Below are 16,227 nucleotides of genomic sequence, written 5' to 3' on the forward strand. Positions count from 1 at the left end.
AGTGACGCTCCCCATCCAACCTGACAGAGCTAGAGCGTCATACCCAAGAAGACTTGAGGCTGCAATCACTGCCAAAGGTGTCTCAACAAAGTATTGCGTAAAGCATCTGAATACTTATGTAAATGTGATTAATTATATATATATTTTTTTTTTAAATAAGTGTGCAAAAATGTATTATTTCTTCTTTGTCATTATGGGGTATTGTGTGTAGGTTGATGAGGGGATTTTTTTTTTTTTAAATCCATTTTAGAATAAGGCGTAACATAACAAAATGTGGAAAAAGTCGAGGTGCCTGAACACTTTCCTAATGCACTGTATATTTACAGTTTATGACTGTGTGATATGGGGGTTGGAGACTTGTTTATTTAGACATTACAAAGAAAAACTTGTATAAACAATAGCAACACTGCCATGTTGCACTGGGCCTTGCTGTTGGAAAACCACAGTGTATGACTTTTGGCTGTGGTAGATGCATCTCCACCGACTTCACTCCTTGACTTTCATCTGCAGTTGGTTGCTTCAGGCTTTACCACTCAAACAAGGCCACGGACTTCTACTCCATTGAATCGTGCGCATCTTTTTAGTGATGTCAGCATACCCGTCTATAAGCCTCAGGTAGCAAATTAGCAATAAAAACCATGTTTGTGGACATATTTTGGCCGGACTAAAACCTCTAGCTTCACCTCTTCCTCTCTGCTGTACTGTCTTCATTCATACTGTACTGTCTGAGTCAGCCCCATGTTCTGTCTTGGCCAATCATGTACTGTAAGGTGGTTCTGTACACCTAGAATATTGTCCTCAAAAAACAGGAACGTTTCAAACCTTCTGGTTAGAAATAGCAGTAGTGACTGTATCCAGCATTATTTCAGTGTCTCAAAATGATTAAATAACCATTTCAGAAAGGAAATTATTTGTTCTGAGCACTTCCTGGTTGGAGTATTCCATTGCAAGAGTAAAACGTCACTCAAGTTTTTTACACTTGTATTTACATTCCTACACAACCAGCAGATTTGTCCATTGTCAAAAAAAATTAGCATTACAAAGGCAAAGCTTACAAATACATTATAAATTGAGAAAAGTTCACATTCCATGTCCTTCTTGTTCATAAAATGCACCTCCTAATCGATAATACCTTCATGTAGCCCTTGTAATCTCACCACTACTGCTCTGGAGTTCCCTCCACCCTCAACTCCTCTAGGACTAAAGAAACGCTTTAAACCCCTCAGAGAATAACTCAAAAATATCCTCCCAATCCCTCCATATGCAATGGGTCTGTCACAAAGAGTAGCCATCCTCAATAGACTGGGTTTTGACCTGTACATGGACCTCTTGCCTTTCTTTTCACAACAGTATGATTGCCATTCATTTAGTGCTTAATTGCTCACCCTGAAATAGTAAATTTAGCAGATCCTCAATTCTATCAATTGTGATGCCTTTGAGTGGCATGCTTTTTCACCTGTTCTTTTTCCATTGAAGAACTGAGGTCATCCTCAGCTGTCAGTCTTGTTATAAACAGACCCATTTTAAAGCAGAGAAGGATAGGTGAAGCAATAATCAAGGAATCAATAGTCAAAATCATCATCATGGATCAGACGTGGTTGGTCCAGCATAGTTGGACATCCCTCCCTGTAAGTCTCTCAGCTTTCTCTCTGTAGCTGTGGCATCTCTAGACGTCGTAGAAGAGGCGAACCAGGTGATAGCGGATCCCAAAAGCCAACGCACTCCCCAGTACCTGAGACAGAGACAAATATGAATTATGCGTTAAAGGTTATTCAAAGATATCTTAGAAATGCTCACAAAGGGGCTTCATATACACTACATTACCAAACTGTTGCCACAAAGTCGGAAGCAAAAGAATTGTCTATAATGTAGCATTAAGATTTCCCTTCTCTGGAACAAAGGGGCCTAGCCCGAACCTTTAAAAACAGCCCCAGACCATTATTCCTCCTCCACCAAACTTTACCGTTGGCACTATGCATTGGGGCAGGTAGCGTTCTCCTGGCATCTGCCAAACCCAGATTAGTCCGTTGGACTGCCAGATGGTGAAGCGTGATTCATCACTCCAGAAAATGTGTTTCCACTGCTCCAGAATCCAATGGCGGCGAGCTTTAAACCACTCCAGCCGATGATTGGTATTGTGCATGGTAATCCAAGGCTTGTGTGCGGCTGCTCGGCCATGGAAACCCATTTCATGAAGTTCCCAACGAACAGTTCTTGTGCTGACGTTGCTTCCAGGGGCAGTTTGGAACTCGGTAGTGAACTCAGTTTGGAACCCGTCCCGTTCTGTGAGCTTGTGTGGCCGACCACTTCCCGGCTGAGCCGTTGTTGCTCCTAGACGTATCCACTTCACAATAACAGCACTTATAATTGACCGGGCAGCTCTAGCAGGGCAGACATTTTACGAACTGACTTGTTGGAAAGGTGGCATCCTATGACGGTGCAACATTGAAAGTCACTGAGTTCTTCAGTAAGGCCATTTTACTGCAATCTCTGGAGATTGCATGGCTGTGTCCTCGATTTTATACACCCTGTCAGCAAACGGGTGTGGCTGAAATAGCCGAATCCACTAATTTAAAGGGGTGTTCACATCATTTTGTGTATATATATAAATGTACCTTAACTTATTCATTGACTACAGCTCAATGTTCAACACCATCGTGCCCTCAAAGCTCATCAATATGCTAAGGACCCTAGGATTAAACACCTCCCTCTGCAACTGGATCCTGGACTTCCTGACGGGCTGCCCCCAGGTAATAAGGGTAGGTAACAACACATCCGCCACATGGATCCTCAACACAGGGGCCCCTCAGGGTTGCGTGCTCAGTCTCCTCCTGTACTCCCTGTTCACTCATGACTGATCAAGACACAGGAGATGATTGTGGACTACAGGAAAAAGAGGACCAAGCACGCCCCCATTCTCATCGACGGGGCTGAAGTGGAGCTGGTTGAGAGCTTCAAGTTCCACCAACAAACTAACATGGTCCAAGCACACCAAGACAGTCGTGAAGAGGGCACGACAAAATCTATTCCCCCTCAGGAGACTGAAAAGATGTGTCGTGGGTCCTCAGATCCTCAAAAGGTTTTACAGCTGGACCATTGAGAGCATCCTGACAGATTGTCACTGCCTGTTATAGCAACTGCTCGGCCTCCAACCACAAGACACTACAAAGGGTAGTGCGTACGGCCCAGTACATCACTGGGGCCAAGCTTCCTGCCATCCAGGACCTCTATACCAGGTGGTGTCAGAGGAAAGCCCTAAAAATTGTCAAAGACTCCAGCCACCCTAGTCATAGACTGTTCTCTCTGCTACCGCACGGCAAGTGGTATCGGAGCTAGGTACAAGAGGCTTCTAAACAGCTTCTACCCCCAAGCCATAAGACTCCTGAACATCTAAACAAATGGCTAACCAGACTATTTGCATTGCCCCCCCCCCCCCCTTTTTACACCGCTGCTACTCTCGGTTGTTATCATCTATGCATAGTCACTAATAACTCTACCTACATGTACATATTACCTCAACTAACCGGTGCCCCCACTCTGTACCGGTACCCCCCTGTATACAGTCTCACTATTGTTATTTCACAGCTACTCTTTAATTACCTGTTACTTTTATTTCTTATTCTTATTTTTTTTAAACTGCATTGTTGGTTAGGGGCTAGTTAAGTAAACATTTCACTGTAAAGTCTACACCTGTATTCGGCGCATGTGACATATACAATTTGATTTGACTCAGAAATTAGACCCGTTGTCGATACCTGCATGAGTAGCATGATGGTGGTGAGATCTCTCTCGTGTGTGGGTCCCAGTATCTTCAGCACCAGGTTTATTAAGGTCATGTTGTTGCACTCCACAAACTCATCATCGCCCTCCTGTCCACGCTTCACTTCCAGCACCCGCAGCATCTCTGCCACCTGATGGGTGAAAAATACACAACAGCACAAATGATAAACACACTGTCATTCATTATCCACTCAAGTCAAAGCTTTCCTTCATTCATATCAATCTACCTGACCCAAGTCAAACATTTGCACTGATTCCACTCTTTTGGACAACCAAATAAATGTCAACTTCATACCCCAACATGTGTACATATTGATTACCTGTAAAATAAGATTTCCCAATTTGGAGAGGTCCCTCCTTTTGAATTTAGACCAACTCATTCCTAGTTTTCCTGTGTCTGGGTTCAGTCTTCATGCATCAGGCAAATTTAGGAGGGAAAGAAAAACACACAATGAGGATCACATTTATAAACAAGGGATTATCTGAAAAGAAAAGATCATGGAATTGTATCAAAAGTACTATACGATATGTATACTATATCAATGCTATCATAGGAGTAAGGGAGAAAGAGCTGTAGTGTTACCTGGGGAGGCGGTGCCTGGGACAGGGTACTACATGGAATAGCTGGGGTAGTGAGTAGACAAAGTTGACCACTTGAGGAATGAAGAAGAGCAGCATGGTTTTGCTGAAGTGCCCCAGGATTCCTACCACTGCAAAGGTCATCCCCGCAAAGTAGCAAAAGGTGTCTCCCACAAACACAGATGAAGGGTACCTGTAGTAAAGGCAACACATGTAGTGTATGTTGGCAATAATTTACAACATGCTTTATAACAGCAACACCATAAACAATAGCCGTGTCTTGAATACCTACCATTGTAAATAGTAGGCATTTTAGGTATGCAAAAAATAATGTTTTATAGTTAAATAAAATAGAGTTTGCTTAAATGCCAGGCTGTTAAACTCATTTCGGTTTTTCATTTAGCAGAATTAACTGCACACTTTTGAGGAAGAGAATTGTCTTTTGACATCAGCTGATAATGAGGTAAGAGACGCACTGTACCCAAATTAACAAATGGCGGTAATGCGCATTAGATGACACACTCTTAGGATGGGTGAGCCTAGTACAGTGCCTTCAGAAAGTATTCACACCGCTAGACTTTTTCCACATTTTGTTGTGTTACAGCCTGAATGTAAAATGGATTAAATTGAGATTTTGTGTCACTGGCCTACACACAATACCCCATAATGTCAAAGTGGAACTGTTTACATGTAGAAATGTTTACAAATTAATAAAAAATGAAAAGCTGAAATGTCTTGAGTGAATAAATAGGGTCAATAAATAGGCAATGTGTGTCAATCTAATTAACATAATAAAGAAATCCCCATCAAAATCTGTCAGTTTAAGCTAGAGATATCTGTTTTTTTTGCATGGGTTGTGTCTCAATCCACCACATCTGCCTATGTAGGCCTTCCGCATCTGCAGTGGAAAGGGGCCAAGTTACAGCGGTGTTTGTCAGACCATTAGAGATACCGAAAATCGTTCTTCTCACGGGAACGTCTGTAGCGTCCGAACGGTTTGGCCTACAAAAAGAGGAGACTTATGAACACCATGGTGTTCTCCGTTTTGCGCTACTACCCCAACAAGTCTCAGTGGACTCGTCTGAAGGTAACTAATACACATGAATGGAAATATGAAGGTAGTTTTGTGCCCCAAAAAATAAGGGGTTAAATATGTGTCAAAACAAAAACAAATATTTCCTGAGCTTTCTTATATCTCCTAAATACAGGACAGACACTTCAAAACCTAATGACTTATTTTGTGACTTTCTTTTTTGCCATTTATGAATGTGTTATTCAATATGTTTCTATGGGCTATTAGTAGTAAAAGCCAAATTCAATATTTGAATATTTCAATATGTTCTTAAAATATTTGTTTTGATACTTAAAGGGGTCCTACAATTCTAAATCAAATAGCTAAATGAGCCATGGTATGACCATCTTAAAACAATTCCATATGTTAGCTTAATAGGACCCCCCCCCCTCCCCAACGGCTTAGACTTTTAGAGGTTAACATGATTTTCAAATGACTCATCTCTGTACCCCACACATACAGCTAATTGTAAGGTCCCTCAATCGAGCAGTGAATTTCAAACAGAGATTCAACCACAAAGACCAGAGACGTTTTCCAATGCTTCGCAAAGGCCACCTATTGGTAGATGGGTAAAAATAAAATAAGCAGACATTGAGCATGATGAAATCATGTTATGCGTCATGGTTGTTAGAATGGACGGACCAAGGCGCAGCATGATTTGAGTTCCACATCTTATTTCAGTGAAACTTCCAACAAAACAATTTTAAAAAATTAAAAACGTGACTTACGTGGTGCAACAAGCACATACACAAACAATATCCCACAACCCAGGTGGGAAGAATGGAGAACTTAAGTAAGATCCCTAATTTGAGACAACGACAATCAGCTGCCTCTAAAACAAACATAGAAATATGAAAACTAGAACACCCCCCTAGTCACGCCCTGACCTAGAACACCATAGAGAACCCGAGGGCTCTCTATGGTCAGGGCGTGACATTATGGGTATGCTTGACATCGGCAAGGACTAGGGAGTATTTTAGGATAAAAAGAAAGGGAATAGAGCTAAGCAGAGGCAAAATCCCAGAGGAAAACCTGGTTGTCTGCTTTCCAACAGACACTGGGAGACAAATTCACCTTTCAGCAGGGCAATAACTTAAAACATGAGGCCAGATATACACTGGAGTTTCTTACGAAGATGACATTGAATGTTCCTGAGTGGCCTAGTTAGTTTTGACTTAAAATCGGCTTGAAAATCTATGGCAAAACTTAAAAATAGCTGTCTAGCAATGATCAAAAGCCAACTTGCAGCTTAAAGATTTTAAAAAGAATAATGTGAAATATTGTACGATCCAGGTGTGCAAAGCTCTTAGAGACTTACCCAGAAAGGCTCACGACTGTAATTGCTGCCAAAGGTGATTCTAACATGTATTGACTCAGGGGTGTGAATACTTATGTAAATGAGATATCTGCATTTCATTTCCAATAAATTTGCTAACATTTCTTAAAACATCTTTTCAATTTGTCATTATGGGGTATTGTGTGTAGATGGGTAAGATTTTTAAAATGTATTTAATCAAATTTGCATTCAGGCTGTAACACAATAAAATGTGGAATACTACATCAAAGAGTATAGATACTTTCTGAAGGTACTGTATTTGATATTTGTTGCTTATTGCATTCATTTTTACTAAACAGTGCGTTCTAAATAGTATGAGGTACAATTAGTACAGAGTATGTCGTTTTAGTAAGTAGTCGACAAGACAGATTTCAGACACGGCCAGTGTCTCCAACTCACCAGTTGTGGTAGAAAAGTGCTAAAGTTGTGAAGAAGAACGGGAGCATGAAGTAAAGGGAGAAAATGTGGTCGTCTCTGTAGTCTCCTGCAAAAGTCAAAAAGAGTGTGCACAATTACATCCACATTTCTACATATTAGACCAGGAAAGGTTCCTTGATTTAAAAAAAAATTGGTAGGATGTGTAGACACATAATTGAAGCACTGAGAACAGGGGATGTTGATGAAAGATAGAAAACCGCCACTTACCACCAAGCTCAAGCAGGTTGAAGACGATGATGGAGCCAGAGATGAAGAGTGCCTGTCCTGACTCGATGCCGTTGATGCCTGCCAGGATGTTGATGGCATTAGTACAGAAAACTGCCAGCATGCCCATGTAGACATAGTAGAGAATACCTAGAGAAGAGAGAACATCAATCAGCATAAGATGTACAACAAAGCATGGAGGATGACTTATTGAATTATTATTCAACCATGCTGGTCATTTATGAACATTTGAACATCTTGGCCACGTTCTGTTATAATCTCCACCCGGCACAGCCAGAAGAGGACTGGCCACCCCACATATGCTCTCTCTAATTCTCTCTTTCTTTCTCTCTCTCTCGGAGGACCTGAGCCCTAGGACCGTGCCCCAGGACTACCTGACATGATGACTCCTTGCTGTCCCCAGTCCACCTGACTGTGCTGCTGCTCCAGTTTCAACTGTTCTGCCTTATTATTATTCGACCATGCTGGTCATTTATGAACATTTGAACATCTTGGTCATGTTCTGTTATAATCTCTACCCGGCACAGCCAGAAGGGGACTGGCCACCCCACATAGCCTGGTTCCTCTCTAGGTTTCTTCCTAGGTTTTGGCCTTTCTAGGGAGTTTTTCCTAGCCACCGTGCTTTTACACCTGCATTGTTTGCTGTTTGGGGTTTTAGGCTGGGTTTCTGTACAGCACTTTGAGATATCAGCTGATGTACGAAGGGCTATATAAATAAATTTGATTTGATTTGATTTGATGACTTACAATGTTAGTGAAATTGATACAACACTGCCAGCGAGTAAAACTGATTGAAATGACGTCATTACAACCAGATAACAAACAGATATACTGTTTGTAAAGTAGTTGGAATTTATATAATTTCAACCAGCTTTGCCTGAAGAAACACTATGGATATTTATAATCCAGCTCTCCTGTGGCTGTGTGCAAACTAAGTGGAACTTCAAGAGAAATTTGCATTGTGCCCAAACAAAATATGTGATACAGATGACGTTGTGTTTGCCTGTCTGTCATTTTTATTGTGACATTCACTCACCCAGATCCAAGTGCATCCCCAGTAAGAGCCTGAAGGGCTTGGGCACCACAATGACAGTGTTGCCGAAGTTGGTGAAGTAGACCATGAGCAGCGGCAGGGAGGCTATGGTGGGCAGCAGGAGCTTGTGTCTCCAGCGCAGGTTCAACACATCATCAGCGAAACCCAGGAAGATCATACAGCAGATGGCGAGTAGAGCGCCAATTAGCTGGACAAACTGGTCAGGACAGGACAAGCAGGCAGAAATGTTGAGCAATGTCAGCCTGTCACATTACGAATGTTGTGTGCTACAAATCCTGAAACAGGCCAGAGATATACTTTGTCTGGTATTTTTTGTCTTGCAGTCTCTGATTTTTGTGTATCGTGTTTTGTGTGGTCCGCAAGAAGAGTACCTGTTGCTATAGATGGGTTAGCTGACAACGCCACTAAAAACAATTAGCACACTTCAATGGGGCAGAAGTCCATGTGCCGTTGTGATTCTGGATGGTCAGATAGCTAGCAACAATGACAATAAGCTGCCATGTGGGTACCGTAGGGGGCTTGTTTTAGCTAGTTTTATCTTGTTCTTGATACCATCTCTTGTTTTAAGGTGTTTTGACTGATGTCTATGCTAATATGGCAAAAATGAGCTAGCTAGCTAAAAAACAACTGTACTGATGTATGAGTGAAAACAAGTGTTCATTGTGCACATTTATTTATTATTAGAGATTAAATAGTTTACATGTTGTCAACGATCTATGCCAACCCCCTCTGTTTTGCACCATGGCGCACTCGTCAGTTCTCTTTCGTTTTCGTAATGGGTTGCCAAATTACTTAATATCAAAGATGTTTAAAGTCACACCACAACCTTACTGTACCCACATGACCTGTCACTATAAAAGGCAGTGTGACGTGACATACTGTATTTTCTTCACTCATGTTTACACTATATATACAAATGTATGTGCACACACCTTCAAATTAGTGGATTCAACTATTTCAGCCACACCCGTTGCTGAAAGGTGTATCAAATCGAGCACACAGCCATGCGATCTCCATAGACAAACACTTGCAGTAGAATGGCCTTACTGAAGAGTGACTTTCAACATGGCACGGTCATAGGATGCCGCCTTTTCAATAAGACAGTTCGTCAAATTTCTGCCCTGCTAGGGTTGTCCTGGTCAACTGTAGGTGCTGTTATTGTGAAGTGGATACGTCTAGGAGCAAAAACGGCTCAGCCGCTAAGTGGTAGGCTACACAAGCTCACAGAATGGGACTGCAGAGTGCTGAAGCGCGTAAAAATCACCTGTCCTCGGTTGCAACACTCACTACTGAGCCATGGATTCAGGAGCAGTGGAAATGCATTTTTTGGAGTGACGAATCACGCTTCACCATCTGGCAGTCCGATGGACGAATCTGGGTTTGGCGGATGCCAGGAGAACGCTACCTGCCCCAGTCATTATGGGGTATTGTGTGTAGATTGATGAGGTGAAACAAATATTTGATCTATTTTAGAATAAGGCTGTAACGTAACAAAATTTTAAAAAAGTGAATGGGTCTGAATACTTTCCAAGTACACTATATTCTCTATCCTAGTCAAGTCTCATCCTATAACTAACACCTTTTCTATTTATATACTGTCCATGTCTATACACACCATCATACACATTTATATTCTGGACTGTCATTGCTTGTTCTGATGATTCTAAATTCCTTTATTTTTATGTTTTGGATTTGTGTGTATTGTTAGGTAATTACTGCACCGTTGGAGCTAAACATAAGCATATCGCTGCACCTGGGATAACTTCTGCAAAATATGTGTACGTGACCAATAACATTTAATTTGGGAGCTAGATGTTGTCCTACGATCACTTCTGAGATCATCATTTGAGCCACGGTTTTCACTAGAGCTATGTGAGCTCTCAGTCAAGAATGCCTTTCTATTGGCTATTATTTCAGCCAAGCGTGTTAAAGAATTACATGTGCTTTATACCCATCCTTCATGCCTCACATTAGCAGAAGATGGATCTAAGGCAGTGCTTCGGCCAAATCAAGCAGTCTTACCTAAGGTGCTTTCATGATCACATACTAAACAGCCCTTAATCATAGCAACATTTCACCCGCCTCTCCACAGGACACTTTGTCCGGTTAGGGCATTGAGTGCCTATCTTGCTGCAAAAAGAACTGTTCGTCAAACAGAACAGCTTTTTGTGTGTTATGAGGAGAACACCAAAGGCACACTGTCTCAAAGCACATTGGGTTACGCTGCAGCAGGTAGACCAACTACAGACGGGGCGGAAGCACACCAGGGGTATGGCCACTTCATGGGCCCTGTTGAGAAGGGCCTCCCTGGACTCTTATCTTTACTGCTGCAAGTTGAGCAACACCGATGACTTTCATGAGGTACTACAGAATCACCATCAGTGGGGTCTGTAGTTTTGGACACGGCACGCTCTCTCAACCCAGATAAGTGAGCATAATGTGAACCTTGAACCTGATTTTGTAAGTTCTAACTTTCAGCTTGCTTATACAGTTGTATACCACCGTTGTAATTCTGTGGTACCCTGTTGGGTAATTATATTCTATTGCATCCTGTGGTGGATGCAAGGACATCCCAGGGACTAAGTTAAAAGGTGAGTTATCCCCCTCTTTGGAATAGCATCTCCCATAGGTCGTTTGGCGACCTGGTACAAAAACGAAAGAGAACGTTGGGTTATGGATGTAACCTTGATTCTCTAAGTAGAGTAACGGGTCGCCAAGCTTTCATGTCATTCCTCCACCTCTGTGGGGGTTCAAGTGAAGTAACAGACAGTATGTCACGCCACACCGCTTTTATAGTGACAGGTCACGCGGGTACAGTAAGGGTGTGGTATAACTTTAAGCATCTTTGATATTAAGCTTCTCAATCACATCACTAAACAACCAAACCGTCTATTGCAAAAGCTAATGGGGATACAAATAAACAAATAACAGACAGAATAATAGGTACAGTATAGTTAACTCCCCCAGTTCCCTCACCCACCTCATTGTGTGGGAAGCCAGTGCACTGCTCTTCTACAAAGCAGCTGAGGAAAGGCACGGGGATGAAGCAGAACATGATAATGAGGAACACGGTCCCACTGATGACGCCCTGAGACTCTGGCCTGCAAAGAGGAGAAATTAAAACAAGTCAGGACAAAACCACAACAAACAACGAGCCAATGTAAAATAGATTAACATAGGCTATTGGATAGTAGATCATTGGTAAACAATTTATATTGATAAACGTACACTTCCTTTTTGTTCGTTTTGTTGAGATCCATCCCATAGAGTCTGGCTGAGATGAAGTGGTCTTTGAAGGCTGGAATTAGCTTTAATGTGGCCAAGGACCCAAGTGCAGACATGCACCCATTGATAACAAGGGGTAGGACAGGAATTGGCGACATGTTTTCTGGATATTCTTAAGACTTGCCTGGATGAGGTTATATCTGATACCTATCTAACTACCTGTGTTAGATAGCTAGAGATATGTGATAGCAAGTTAACTAACTAGCTCAAGCCGACCCTCAAACTTTGAGCAAGCTAGCTTACACGGTCAACAACCCCACATAATGTGTCTTCATATTGAGAGAATGAGCTTTAACAATTTAACAATAGTAGCTAGAAACTAAAGTTGTGTTTATCTGACAAGCTAGTTAACAAGCAAGCTAAATGATCTGACAGGTAGCTAGCTGGTACAGACTGTCTCTCTTTGCATCATCAGCATTCGCAGAATCCTCTACCGAAGCATGTGTTCAATCATTTTTCAAATAATAGAAATCGCGAAATGACATGCATATTATCCGAAAAATACAGCTTGCTAAAACGACAATCCCTATATTCTCAGTTCTTGTTCTTTCCTAGGTTTAACTCAGTAGTTCCTAGTCGAACGGTGGGACAACCATAGAGAATGCTAGAGAGTGCATCGCTATCTACTATCCATTATGGCGTCTGTGAGCGCACGAGCAGCGCTATTGAGGCAATGTATATTTTGAAGTAGTCAATGTTTTTCTTCACATTTGGCTGATCCCTCCTGATGACCCGGTTGGACGTGACCTCAACATGGTCATCAGGAAGGACCAGCCGATGAAGTTGGAAATACCACCCAGTTGACTACATTAAAATGGTGGAAATAACCTTTTAGCTACTAGAAGCCTTTATCATTCTCTATGGGGACAACCGAAGTTCCACGTCTACTTCCGGTTATGTGAACCCTGGTAGGTTATTATTAATGTGACAACAACTCCACAATTATTTCTCACGTAATTGGTTTCACTATCTATCAAAATTAGACCTCTTCATTCTGATCGAAAATGGGTTTTAAAAATGGGGTTTAATCCGTTTCAGACGGACGCATTACAGGGTAACACGGAAGTTTGCTGTAACTCTTCTTCTTCGTTTCTGAATGTATCGTAAATCCGATATCATTGTATACAATGACACTTACTCAGTGGCGGTTCTAGCTTGTATGGCTCCCTGGGTGAAAACTAAATTGCACAAATCCTATATGACACAGATAGAATAACACACATAAAGAAGATAACCTGATTATTACACTATTGCACTTCAAACAAGAAACACACAAACTAAATTGCACTACTAATTGCATCAGTACTGTACAAAGTCAGAGGTGCGCTATTTGTTAGCGCACCTTTGTTAGCGCTCGCCCTACCCTGGGCTTCCAGTGGGGAGACCTGAGGTCAACCTACCCCCGCCCCCTCCCCATCTCGTACTGAGTGGGAGACCTTTCCAGGCAGTAGCCTGCCTAGCTCACAAACTAAAATCAGGGCGCCCACTCCGACAAGGTTAATTGACCCACAGTCCCACATGGTGACATGATATCATTGACGTGACGTGCAAATGAGCGATAGAAAACGGATCACGCAAATGTCACCTTTCGGAATATTTATTTAATTTGTTTATTTATTTATTTTGTGTTGGTGCCCCATGCCGCCCCGGCCACATGCCGCCATGGGCGGCTGCCCATGTCGCCTATGCCTAAATCTGCCACTGCACTTACTGTTGGACTGTATGGGCAGCGGTAGGTTAAACTTTTTCCTCTCCTCTGGTAATACTTTAGTTAGTTTGCATTATTATCAGACTGTTGTGTTGCCAATTTATGACTGGCATAACAGGATCGCTATATTCTCCTCTATTAAAACATGTTACACATATTCTTGTACAAGCCTTAATTTCTATAAAATGTGTGCATATGCCTGACAATGGCTGAATGCCATGGAAAGTTCCAATCCTTCCACCAGCAGTAGCTGCGGTGGGTAAAATCACTAAGGAAGCCTGAAAAAAGCCGGAAGTCGGACATTTACAAACACTTAGATTGGAGTCATTAAAACTCGTTTATCAACCACTCCACAAATGTCTTGTTAACAAACTATAGTTTTGGCAAGTTGGTTAGAACATCTACTTTGTGCATGACACAAGTCATTTTCCCAACAATTGTTTACAGACAGATTATTTCACTAATAATTCACTGTATCACAATTCCAGTGGGTCAGAAGTTTACATACACTAAATTGACTGTGGAAAATTGCAGAAAATTATGTCATGACTTTAGAACTTCTGATAGATTAATTGACATAATTTGAGTCAATTGGAGGTGTACCTGTGGATGTATTTCAAGGCCTACCTTCAAAAACCTTCAGTGCCTCTTTGCTTGACATCATTGAAAAATCAAAAGAAATCAGCCAATACCTCAGAAATATAATTGTAGACCTCCACAAGTCTGGTTCATCCTTGGGAGCAATTTCCAAACACCTGAAGGTACCACGTTCATCTGTACAAACAATAGTACGCAAGTATAAACACCATGCGATCATGTGTAACAGTATAACTTTAGACCGTCCCCTCGCCCATACCCGGGCTCGAACCAGGGACCCTCTGCACACATCAACAAGTCACCCACGAAGCATCGTTACCCATCGCTCCACAAAAGCCGCGGCCCTTGCAGAGCAAGGGGAACCACTACTTCAAGGTCTCAGAGCAAGTGACGTCACCGATTGAAACGCTATTTAGCGCGTACCACCGCTAACTAAGCTAGCCGTTTCACATCCGTTACTCTCACCCCCCTTTTGACCTCCTCCTTTTCCGCAGCAACCAGTGATCCGGGTCAACAGCATCAATGTAACAGTATAACTTTAGACCGTCCCCTCGCCCATACCCGGGCACAAACCAGGGACCCTCTGCACACATCAACAACAGTCACCCACGAAGCATCGTTACCCATCGCTCCACAAAAGCCGTGGCCCTTGCAGAGCAAGGGGAACCACTACTTCAAGGTCTCAGAGCAAGTGACGTCACCGATTGAAATGGTATTTAGCGTGTACCACCGCTAACTAAGCTAGCCGTTTCACATCCGTTACACATGCAGCCGTCATACCGCTCAGGAAGGAGACGCGTTCTGTCTCCTAGAGATGAACGTACTTTGGTGCGAAATGTGCAAATCAATCCCAGAACAACAGCAAAGGACCTTGTGAAGATGCTGGAGGAAACAGGTACAAAAGTATCCATATCCACAGTAAAACGAGTCCTATATCGACATAACCTGAAAGGCCGCTCAGCAAGGAAGAAGCCACCGCTCCAAAACTACCATAAAAAAGCAACTGCACATGGGGACAAAGATCATACTTTTTGGAGAAATTGTCCTCTGGTCTGATGAAACAAAATAGAACTGTTTGGCCATAATGACCATCGTTATGTTTGGAGGAAAAAGGGGGAGGCTTTTGGAAGCCGAAGAACCCCATTCCAATCGTGAAGCACGGGGTGGCAGCATCATGTTGTGGGGGTGCTTTGGTGCACTTCACAAAATAGATGGCATCATGAGACAGGAAAACTATGTGGATATTTTGAAGCAGCACCTCAAGACATCAGTCAGGAAGATAAAGCTTGGTCGCAAATGGGTCTTCCAAATGGACAAAGACCCCAAGAATACTTCCAAAGTTGTGGCAAAATGGCTTAAGGACAACAAAGTCAAGGTATTGGAATGGCCATCACAAAGCGCTGACCTCAATCCAATAGAACAGTTGTGGGCAGAGCTGAAAAAAGCGTGTGCGAGCAAGGAGGCCTACAAACCTGACTCAGTTACAACAGCTCTGTCATGAGGAATGGGCCAAAATTTACCCACCTTATTGTAGGAAGCTTGTGGAAGGCTACCTGAAACGTTTGACCCAAGTTAAACAATTTAAAGGCAATGCTACCAAATACTAATTGAGTGTATGTAAACTTCTGACCCACTAGGAATGTGATGAAAGAAATAAAAGCTGAAATGAATCATTCTCTCTACTATTATTCTGACATTTCACATTCTTAAAATAAAGTGGTGATCCTAACTGACCTAAGACAGGGAATTTTTACTAGGATGAAATGTCAGGAATGGTGAAAAACTGAGTTTACATGTATTTGACTAAGGTGTATGTAAACTTCCGACTTCAACTGTATATATATATATTTATGTTTTTCTTGGTCATTTTTTTGTGGAAGCCTGGCTTCCCTTGTCATCCATGAATACATGCCACTGTCCACCAGGAAGGTAATGTGATAATGTATCATGTTATCATGTGCCAGTAACCATGTCAGTAGGCTATCATATTTCGTCAATGTCTCTAGGTGTTGGGGCATTTGACTGTCGCTGCCAGGACACCCGTAAAACAGTGCAGGTTCAGGTCAAGGCACACTGCTCTGAAGATGAAGCATTCTAATTTTATGGACATAACATGGACCAATAAAAGACCAGTTCTCATTTTGTCCTGAATT

The 16,227-nt window shown here is 42.2% G+C and overlaps 1 protein-coding gene across 1 annotated transcript; it reads right to left on the reverse strand.

The window, feature by feature from the left end:
• Positions 1-964: 964 nt before the first annotated feature.
• On the reverse strand, positions 965-12,589 carry dpagt1 (dolichyl-phosphate (UDP-N-acetylglucosamine) N-acetylglucosaminephosphotransferase 1 (GlcNAc-1-P transferase)). Its single transcript, XM_029670047.2, has 9 exons — positions 11,713-12,589; positions 11,465-11,585; positions 8,467-8,680; positions 7,413-7,559; positions 7,167-7,251; positions 4,364-4,552; positions 4,101-4,188; positions 3,756-3,911; positions 965-1,732 (listed from the first exon to the last, which is right to left on the reverse strand). The coding sequence occupies exons 1-9, from the start codon at positions 11,865-11,867 to the stop codon at positions 1,667-1,669; spliced, it is 1,221 nt and encodes a 406-aa protein (XP_029525907.1). The 5' UTR covers positions 11,868-12,589; the 3' UTR covers positions 965-1,666.
• Positions 12,590-16,227: the final 3,638 nt, after the last annotated feature.

This window comes from Oncorhynchus nerka, linkage group LG10, assembly GCF_034236695.1.
Source record: "Oncorhynchus nerka isolate Pitt River linkage group LG10, Oner_Uvic_2.0, whole genome shotgun sequence".
NCBI classification, from domain to species: domain Eukaryota; kingdom Metazoa; phylum Chordata; class Actinopteri; order Salmoniformes; family Salmonidae; genus Oncorhynchus; species Oncorhynchus nerka.